We start from the raw sequence: 10,881 nt of genomic DNA, 5'->3' as shown, positions 1-10,881 counted from the left end.
TTTCTCCTCAAGCCTTCTCCCAATTCACCTCTTGTGCACCCAAAACTTGGCACTCCCGATCCGAATTTCGTTCTCCTTTTAAGCCAAAACATACCAAAATGTAGAAAACCCTTCTTTCTCCCAGATTTTGCCTTTTATAGGTCTCCTAATGTTGGTCTAAAGAGATAAAACGAAAATTGGGCTTTATTATGTGTTTAATGCTTATTTACTGGTAATTACAAGGTGTTTTTTCAGACCCTCTTGGCTGCCCCTGCTAGGGTTCTCTCTACCTTTTCACCTTCACTCCAAGCTACATTTGGCAAAAATAAAGGTTAATTCCTGTAATTATGATATCACTCACAATTCACAAATATATTAACAAAATGATAATAAATCAAATAACACATAACAGGCATACATAGGACTCCAACCCAAGTCCTCTCAACATAACTAAGTACTCTCAACCACTTGAGCTAGTACTTTTCCATGCCACATCAAACAATATTTAATGTCATAAAGGCTCTTCCTACCCGTATTTATTAATTAATTAAGTATTTAATTAACTAATTTTCACGGGTCTTACAGAAATTGTATTACCTGGGTGGGATTACTATCTGATGCTTAAATGCATCTTCGTTCACATCTTTTATATTCCTCATCTCCCTTTCCCATGCTTGTGGGTGTGTGGCTGCAGCTGCTCTCCACATAAGACGTCTTAGACTTTTGGCTGGAAATTTCTTTCTGAAATTGGCATACAAGTGCTTTACACAGAAACGTTGATTAACTCCAGGCAGGAGTTCTTGTATGGCTGGTAGCAGGCCCTGACAATATCATAAATAAAATAATAGGTTAAAAATTTTCATATCAAATAAATGTGGGATAAGAGCTTGAATTTGAATGTACCTTTTGTTGATCAGATATAAATGTATAGGATGCACACACTACAGGTCCACCAAGGTCCTCAGTAAGTAGCTCTAAAAACCAAGACCAAGAATCTTTGTTCTCAACCTCCACTACTGCATATGCAATAGGCAGCATTTGGTCATTAGCATCTCGACCAATGGTTGTTAACAACTCACCTCCGTATTTCCCTTTCAAGAAAGCCCCATCCAATCCAATTATAGGTCTGCATGAAATGAAACTGTCTTTGCATGCTTTCAAACATGCGTAAAACCTCTTGAATATTGGTTCCCCTTCATTCTCCTCAACATTAACTTTGACTGTTGATCCTGAATTTCTTGCTAGAAGCTCATGTGCGTAGTTCATCATCAATATCACAATCAACATTAACATCTAGTAGGTTGTCAGTACTCTCATCCATGCTATCATCTGGTCTAGACTCAGTCCAACTGTGAACATCACCATCTTCTTCTATCTTAGTCTGCCCCACATCTTCTTCAACTTCACAGTTCACTTCAACATCCCTTAATTCACCCTCAGCTTCAGCTTCACAGTTCACTTCAACATCCCTTAATTCACCTTGAACTTCAGCTTCACATTTCACTCCAACATCCCTTAGTTCACCCTCAGCTTCAACTTCACACTGAACTCCATCCTCCCTCATGTCACCCTCACCTTCAGCTTCACACTGCAAATCGTCACTTAAAACAACACTAATATCAGCCTGAGTTCCCTCTTCCCTTATCTCAATATCACATTCACCTTCACATTCAATAACATCTCCCAAAACACCAACTCCACCTTCACATTCAATACCATCTACTATAACAAGAACACTCTGATTCTCAACTTGAGGTTTACCCTCAACACAATCACCTAAAACACGTGATCCACCATCCTCTTGTGTGTCAGGTTCATCCGGATAATACTCCAACATTTCAATGACTTGGGGTTCAGACAATGAGTGTTCCACAAATGAATGAACTTCACCATTCAGTCTTGCGATATTAACCATATGCAACACACCACTATCATCACACATAAGCTGCAATCTGTCATCTAATACTAAAGAACCTCCAACTAAGAACCATAATTTATTTTCTCCAACATACCCAAGCCCTTTTATCACGCTTAAAGCAACAAAGTAGCTCCACATGTCTGGGTCGAACGATAACCTAGTACTTTCCCATATTCGTACCGCAACTTCCCATCACTTATGAATTTACCTCCATGGTGAAAAACCACCTCAAATTCCTCATCCATAACGCAAACACATATACGGATAAATACATAAACCTATATATTAATCAAATACTGAAAAAAAAATATAAAACATATATTAAATACAAAACACACTGAAAAAGACACCACTACAACACTTTAAACATGGGGGACCACAACGCAAAAGCATTTACACATGGTGGGCCAAATAAAGCATATTTAAACACTGACAAACCACAATCAATACTCTGGTTCCCCAAACAAGAAACATCAGAACATGCACTGAAAAATTTATTCCCAAATTCTCAAATGTTATAGAGAGAAACTCACCTTCTGCCATTCTATTTAAAGCAAATCGCGATTCAGATGATCCAAAACCTCAAATGCAATTCAATTCCAGCAGCTTCTCCCCCTTCTTTTCTCTTCGCTTCGCTTCGCTTCTCTTCGCACAAGAACCCTAGCTTGCTGGTTTCCCCCAAATCAATTTGAAAACTCTAAGTCCTTTCGTATTCTCGTCCTCTCCTATTATGCATTTTTCAAATTTAATTTTTAAGACTTAATTATTAATTAATTTTGATCAAGCCACGTCAATAAAAAACAACACCTCAGCATGCCCAGTCACTGTTCATTTAACAATCATTGACGGTCGTTAACGGTTATGGCTGAATTGTTGCTGTTTTTCAAAATTAGGGACCCAGTTGAGTCAAATGAAAATTGGGGGACCTACTTGAGAATCCGCTACAAATATGGGAACCTCTGGAATGATTTAACCATTTATCTATTAAAATAATATTTTTAATCTATTACATCACTTAAATCACTTACTAACTTCTATAAAATTTATCTTTAAATCTATTCACTTTATACTTTAAATTCATTTACTTTATTCTTTAAATCCACTCAAAACAACACACATATTTAACTCAAATTCATACAAATCGATATTCTCACTCGATTCCTCCCCCAATTTTGCCGCCATCCCTCCAATCGATATTCCCCTTTCGTCTTTAGCCACGCTTTTTTTTTTCTGATCTTGATTTCTTTTCCTCCCTCCCTCGATTCCTCCCCCAATTTTGCCGCCATCCCTCCAATTGACTCGGCCTTTGCCTAGGTCTTCATTTTCTGCATCGACCGGTCCCAATTTTGGTCCTATCGGTTGACGAGATCCGTTTTTAGGGTTTCCGTGGAGGAATATTCTGGATCTATTTTTAGAGATTCACATGTTTGATTTGGGTGTGATCCTTCTGAAACCTTGTCCGGGTTGTTAGATCTTGTGTTGGGTAATTCGATTCGGTTCGAATCGTAATACTTGTCCATCTTCTTGTAGGATTTGGAAAAATCTAGGGTTAAGGTTTTCTCAAATTGAGATTTTTTAATAAATATCATTTATTTTATATATTAACTTAATAATATTACATTGTTATCGTCTACTACTACTGTAATATTATTCATATTTAAAAAATCTTAAAGAATGCACTTGTATTTACATTGTATAAATTAGGAATTATCATCATTTAAAAATTAAAGTTTTTAGCTAATACCACAGGAGAGATCCGAAACCTAGAACAACAGCTTAGGTGTTCCTCCTACAAGATCCTCTCCGTTCATCGCGTTGGCTCCGCACGCCCGCGAAACCCCACTGTCACTTTCTCTTCTCTCAAATCGTCATTCCTTCAATCTCCCAGAATTCATCACCATATCACGATGTCTTGGGTCCAAGTCTAAGTTGCTCTCTTCTTCCTCTTCTTCACTTTCCAGAACCTTCCCTTCCTTCTCTCGCACCGCTCATCACCTCCCTCACAATCAGATCGGAGCTCTCTCTCCCCTCACCGATCTCTTCCACCGCAGCACCGCCTCCACTCCTCTCGGTAACTACCTTCTCTCTCACTTTCTTCTTTCCATTTCCTTATTCAATGCCTTTTATTTTCATCCATCCTTCGCATTCTCTTTTATTTCCGCTCCTATCACCACGCACCTTCAATTAACGCAAACATCTATGCTCCTATTAATAACGCCAAACACAGAAAGTAGCTCATCACCGCTTCATTTTCTTAATCGCGTTTCCTTGATTTCGATGAATCTCGTCGTGATTCCTGTTGCTCTACGACCTTAATTTTTTTGTACTCGCTGGTGCCGAGTTTAATTTTCTGCTTCTGATTGTCTCATTCCTTTCCTTTGATGCTAATGTCGTTTCAGCGAAGGAAAACGCTTCTGGCGAAAACGTGACTGGTCTTCCCAAAGTTCCTGCGAATAAGCCTGGCTGTGATTCTAATGCGATCAATTCGTTGGTATTGGTATGCGTCTTTTCCTTCATTGTTAATCATATTTCAAACTCTAACCATACTTGATGGAGTGAAATATGTTTTCTGTACTTTTAACTTGATATTGCTTTTGTGAAGTTACATTTGTATATCTCGTTTTTGCTCCCTCTAGACTGATGAAATAGGGAATAGGGAAACTGTCGTTGCTGATGCAACTTTGATTTGACTAATCTGATTAAATCTAATAATTTTGACCCCTTTTTACTTCGATCTTCGTTTATGAAACATTCTGAAGTTGTAGTGGGTTCTGGTCGTGCTATAGTAGTATGCTAGAGTTAGAAGTAAAGCTAGTTGTTAAGGTTGTTATTAATCATTTATTATTGTTGTTATTTTTATTATTGGTGACAGTTATTGTTTGTGTTTGCATGTTATGGAAATTTCATGCATTTATATGGTGGCAATTTATTTTTATTTTCGTAGGCAAAGTTTTGTCAGTGGTCTGAGTGTCTGATTTTTGGAGTAAATATTATCAATATAACGATTTGTACCAAAATGTTGTAATTGCCAATGGTGTTCACTGGGCTCTGATTGTACAAGGAAATGTTGCGTTGGTTATTGGGGCCACTAGCCTTTTACGAATGCATGATATAGATTGTAGTTGCGGTTATTTAAACACAACACATTCTTATTCAGGACTGGGGTTCAACATCTGGTGTTCTATTTACGCCTTGCAAAGTTGCAATGTTGTTGCTGTTGTATGATGTCATATTGCTATTAAGTATTTGTTAAGTAGACCTGTATGTTGTTATAGAGAGAAGCATTCTGTAATATGTTTTTGTCATCTGCTTTTGCAGCCAGCAATTGTACATGGTCACTACTGTTGAATGAAGTTTTGAATTAATTTTTTAGTATTTAAGGCTGATGAGTTTCCATGGTTACTGTCAATTACCGATATATGTTGAAGATGTTTAATTCAATGTTTAATTTCTTAATTTACTTATAACTATTATAAAAGAATTACAAATTTCAACAAGCTCCCATCCATTGGATTTTGGTAGTTGTTGGATGAGTTATGATTTGATATTTATTCTTCTATTGTTTCTTCTTATTCTTTTATGGCCTCAGTAGTTATTTTGTTTGGTTGCTAAGTTTTAAAGTCAAAATTATCAACAGGTGAGAAACTACCAATGGCAGAAGAAAATGAAAAAAATAAAAGCATGGATTTGGGCTTATCTAAATCCCTAGCAATGAGCAAACAGCCAATTTCTTCAATTATGAATTAGATCCGATCTCTTCTGTTTTGATATCATGACCTAAATTGGATTTTGTTTGCTTCTTCAGTTGTTCCGATCTCTGGAATTTTTTGTTTCTCTCGTTATACATGTTATTTTCAGAGAATAAGCGATATGAATGTAGTATGTAATCATTTGGTCTTAAATAGAAAACATGTTTGCCTAGAAGTTGTTTGTAGATTTGCTTGATTGAGTGGCTGTTGTCATGTGTAGAGCAAAAGAGTTTGTTGCTACGTTATGGCGGGCAAGGGTGTTGGTTCGGTGGCAAAGGCAGTAGCAGAATATCAATATCCTTGGCGTGAGAAGTTAGTGAAATACAAGGATGAACTTGCTAAGGGAGTATGGGGATACTGGGACCTGGGGGCATGGAAGCCACTGAGTATCAGTGCTCGACGACGTGCCCGACTGCGAAAGGAAGTGCTCCTTACTGGGGAAGATTGGCCCTATGATCCTGAAAGAAAGGAGATGAAGACCAGGAGGAAAGGACACAAATGTGATAGGATATCTGCCGAGAAGCGGGAGAACACTGCAAAGTTGATGGAGAAGATGCCCCAGATGTTGCAGGATTACAAGAAGAGAAGGTGGCAGAAGAAGATGAAGGAAGAAGACAAGGGAAAAATTTGATTTTGCTCCTCTCTTCTAAGAATATGTTTGAGTGATCGTCAGGGGAAAATGTTTTGTACCCTGAATATTAGTTTTTTCTTTCTAAAGTTTTGAATTGATTTCATATCAGTGTAAAATTCAGTCTAACTTGCATCCCGATGGGAGCTTCTTCATAGGACTCTTTGAAACGGTTAATTTATATAGTGTTATCATATTTGTCAGAGATGAAATTGTATTACGCTTGACGATTTGTACTTTTCTCTTTCTTTTTTCTGAGAAGTTTACACGTCAATGAAGACTTAAAATTTTCTTTTTCTGTTTCAACTGAAGTCTTAGGAACGATCATTTTAGATTCTTTTTAGGTCTTAAGTTATCAGATGCGCGAAGACTAGTGTTAGATTTCTTTTTTAATTGTGAACTTCATTTTAATTTATTTTTATCATTTATTTAAGTATTATTGATTTGTTTAAAGTAAAATGATTTATACTATTTATGCTGTTATATTTTAATGATTTATGTTTTATTTTTTTATTTAACTAATTTAATGTTTAGAAAAATTTAATTAATTGAATATTATGCTAATAAAATTGAGATGACTTAATATAAAATGTTTAATAGAGTGCAGGTAAATAATAAGACATCAACGAATATTTATCTGATTGTGACTTTATGGTAGTAAAAATAATTTTTTGACTTATTTTTAGTTGATTGATCCATTTTATTATTATGAATTCGAGTACGGTAGTTTTACATTCTTAATTATAAACGATGCATTTTAGGGTCTGAAATAAAATTTTGATTCATATAGATTGATCAATAATTTTCATTTCAATAATCTTTATTTTGATCATAATGAAATGAACATGTATTTAATTAATAAAATTAATTTTAAACATTAAATTAGTTAAGTAAAAAAACAAAAAATAAGTCATTAAATAAAAAAAATAAAATTATAAAATCATTTTACTTTAAACAAATTAAAAATATATTTAAATAAATAATGAAAACAAATTAAAAGAATTTAAATCGAAGTCTTCTCAGACCATTTCATTATTAAAAAAAAAATTTCACTCAAAATTCGACTTGGTTAAAACAGAAAAAAAAAATTTAAAATCGTTATTAGTGTGAAAACTTATTTGAAAAAAATAGTGGTAACAGGAATCTTACCCAATCTCATAACATTTTAAAAAAATAAACACTTTACATACATTAAAAAGGTAATTCACTGTTTACATGAATTAATTACTCTGAAACTTTTTTTCTTTTCTTTTTATCTATAATTTATAATTAGTACATCTAAAAAGAAGAAGTTTGTTTTGAATGTCAATTATTTTTTCTACTTCCAAAGACACATTTTTTTAATCTTTAAATATCCAAAGTTAAATGAGCTTGATGGACTAACAAAATTATTGGTATATCATATTTGAAATTTTGTTAAAGTTATCTTTTATTTAATATTATTTCTTATATTTATTACATTATATCAAGTCAAAGTTGTTGACAGCTACTCTGTTTCTTCTCACTAACTTATTAGTATAAATACGAAAATGACATAAATTGTAGAAAAGAAAAAAAAAATAGTAATGATGGTGAAGCAGGAAGAGGCATTATGCCCAACAAACAATGCACAAAATCCGCACTCTGTCGTGCTTTTTGAAATCCTACCACAACGTTAACCTCTGTTCCTATTTCTCCTTATTTTTATATATATTCAATTCAAATGAAACATCCCCACCGAAAGTACCCAAATCATTTTCAATTCCTCTGTTCTTACTACACACTAATGTATAACTACATGGAATTAGATAGAGGATGGACTTTTTTTCACACTTGTACTGTGTGTTACATTTTTGTCGTCTTCCCCTCGTTGCATATTCATCCGAGTGGTTTAAGAAAAAAAAAAAAACCAACATGATTTACGAGGTATGTCTGTGCCTCAATTTGTCTGTGTGTGGCATCTTGCTGGAAATCACAAACACAACACAAACACGTGTAGCAGAGGATTTTCCTGTCGGCTTGTTAATCAATCACACATTTTCTTGTTTTATCAACCATCTTTTAAAAACACAAATTAACATTTTCCTTAACATTAATTAATGTGGGACTTTACACTAGATATGTGTGTACTTTTGGTTTCAATTATAACAGTACTCTTCCTCTCTCTCTGCATAATGGACCATTTTCCCCCAAAACGAAACAACAATATAATGAAAGAACAACGGAAAGTGAATATGGAGCGCTGAGTCCTTCCTCACCAACCAACCAACAACCATGGCCGTTGTCAACACTCTTCTCTTCTTCCTGCTTCTAACCATAACCATCTGCAGCTCCTTGGCTTCTTCCCACTTCGAACAGCTGAACGTGGAGGAAGAAATGGCAGCGACTAAACTCAAGAACCCATCTAAAGAAACAGAAGAGTTAGAAGAAAAGCAGGGAGATTGGAAAGTTCAGGTTCTTCACAGAGACAAAATCAGCACCACCCCTGCCAAGGATCACACCACCCGCTTCAACCAACGAATGAAACGCGACGTCAAAAGGGTATCCTCTATCGTTATCAGTATCAGCCATGCTTACAAGGAGGAAGCGGCGGAAGAAGCGTCCTTTGGATCCGACGTCGTTTCGGGGACAGAGGAAGGTAGCGGAGAGTATTTTGTGAGAATAGGAATCGGAAGCCCTGCAACTTACCAGTACATGGTCATAGACTCAGGCAGTGACATCGTCTGGGTCCAGTGCCAGCCCTGCGACCACTGCTACAACCAGTCCGATCCCATCTTCAACCCCGCCCTCTCCGCCTCATTCGCCGGCGTTTCCTGCTCCTCCTCCGTCTGCGACCAGCTCGACGACGCCGGCTGCCACCAGGGAAGGTGTCGCTACGAGGTGGCCTATGGCGACGGCTCCTACACCCGAGGCACGCTTGCGCTCGAAACAATCACGCTGGGGCGGACCCTCATCCGGAACACGGCCATCGGCTGCGGCACATGGAACCAGGGCATGTTCGTGGGAGCGGCTGGGCTTTTGGGCCTGGGAGCCGGGCCCATGTCTTTCGTGGGCCAGCTCGGTGGCCAAACCGGCGGCGCCTTCGCTTACTGTCTGCTCTCTCGCGGCAGCGCCTCCTCCGGCTCGCTCCAATTCGGACGGCAGGCATTGCCGCTGGGAGCGGCGTGGGTCCCACTCATTCCCAACCCCTTCTTCCCCAGCTTCTACTACGTTGGGCTCTCGGGTCTCGGAGTTGGCGGCTCGCGGCTGAACATATCGGAGGATGTTTTCCGGGTAACTGATCTGGGCGACGGAGGGGCCGTGATGGACACCGGCACCGCCGTCACCAGGCTTCCCACGGTGGCTTACCATGCCTTCCGGGACGCTTTTCTTGCGCAGACCACGAACCTGCCTCGGGCACCCGGACTCTCCATTTTCGACACCTGCTACGATTTGAACGGCTTTGTGACGGTTCGGGTGCCCACCGTCTCCTTTTACTTTTCCGGTGGACAGATCTTAACCCTTCCGGCCAGAAACTTTTTAATTCCGGCTGATGATGCCGGAACTTTCTGTTTTGCCTTTGCGGCTTCGCCTTCGGGGCTTTCCATTATAGGGAATATTCAGCAAGAGGGTATTCAGATTTCGGTTGATGGTGACAATGGTTTTGTGGGGTTTGGACCCAATGTCTGTTGAATTAGGGAAACAAAGATTCTTGAGCACCCACCATCTGAGTTTTGTTAAGTCTTCGCCTTTCCTTTCTCCTACCCATCTCATCTCCTTTCATTTTCATTGCTTCATTCATGTATTATACCTCTCAAAATAACTAAACTCCTCAGTGTCACTGCCAATTTTTTCCACTTCTTTAATTTTAGTGTAATGCTAGCCAGTGCAATTCACCAGAGCTGCATCGCCGGGGAATCTAATTATGTGGTCAAAAGAAGCATGGAAAAACTATAGTAGAAAAAAAGGTTGCTTTTTCGGTCGACGCAGAAAAAAGTGTACATAGAAAAACATGCTTTGATGTTGATGTTGATGTTGCTGGTTTAGGAGTGAGCTTCTGAGAGAGAGATAAAGGTGGTGGGTGCAGGAATTGAATAATCACAGTTCACCATCGTTTGAGACGTTTGAATCCGTCACTTACATAATTTAAGAATATTTAAGAATGCATGCAGACTTTTTGGTAGTTTAATTTCTTATTTAATCCCTTTGTAATAGTGATTCTGGGCTTTGGGTCTACCTTTGTTTTTAAGTTTATTTTGGAATTTAAGCATGTACGTTTTCTTTTTACTAACGAGGTTTTTTTTTTTTCATAAAAAAGGAAGTGATTGTTTTTTTCTCGAAGACAACATATCTTATCATCCTCTAATTAACGAGCTCTTAAAGTATGCAGCTGAAAGAGATCTTAAAAAAGAGATGTAATTAAGTGAAGAAGGTAACAAGTTGAATATACACTTGAAAAGAGTGTAAAGTGACTTACTGAAGAGAAGAGAATCTTGCAAGACGACAGGAACAAAGAAGGCAGCTGAGAAAGCAAAAACTAATGTGAAATCAAAAGGTTGATGTTTAAACAAATGCAAAGACCGAATAACCTTTTTAAGTATGGTTAGAAACCCTTTTTTAACCCTATAAGTAAGAAAACAAACTCTATG

General features: G+C 37.6%; 2 protein-coding genes across 2 annotated transcripts; both read left to right on the top strand.

Annotated features, from left to right (window-relative positions):
* The first annotated feature begins 3,050 nt into the window (after positions 1–3,050).
* Positions 3,051–6,580, top strand: LOC114166627 (uncharacterized). The gene is made up of 3 exons (XM_028051381.2): positions 3,051–3,968; positions 4,297–4,394; positions 5,867–6,580. Exon 3 carries the CDS (start codon positions 5,891–5,893, stop codon positions 6,275–6,277), a length of 387 nt encoding a protein of 128 aa, XP_027907182.1. The 5' UTR covers positions 3,051–3,968; positions 4,297–4,394; positions 5,867–5,890; the 3' UTR covers positions 6,278–6,580.
* A 1,768-nt stretch (positions 6,581–8,348) lies between these two features.
* On the top strand, positions 8,349–10,523 carry LOC114167591 (Eukaryotic aspartyl protease family protein). The gene has a single exon (XM_028052697.2). It carries the CDS (start codon positions 8,528–8,530, stop codon positions 9,923–9,925), a length of 1,398 nt encoding a protein of 465 aa, XP_027908498.1. The 5' UTR covers positions 8,349–8,527; the 3' UTR covers positions 9,926–10,523.
* The last annotated feature ends 358 nt before the right edge of the window (positions 10,524–10,881 follow it).

Source organism: Vigna unguiculata, chromosome 2 (assembly GCF_037176805.1).
Source record: "Vigna unguiculata cultivar grain cowpea cultivar isolate G323 ecotype 2 chromosome 2, ASM3717680v1, whole genome shotgun sequence".
Classification (NCBI taxonomy): domain Eukaryota; kingdom Viridiplantae; phylum Streptophyta; class Magnoliopsida; order Fabales; family Fabaceae; genus Vigna; species Vigna unguiculata.
The sequence above is the reverse complement of the archived record's forward strand: the minus strand, read 5'-3'. Positions and strand labels throughout refer to the sequence as shown.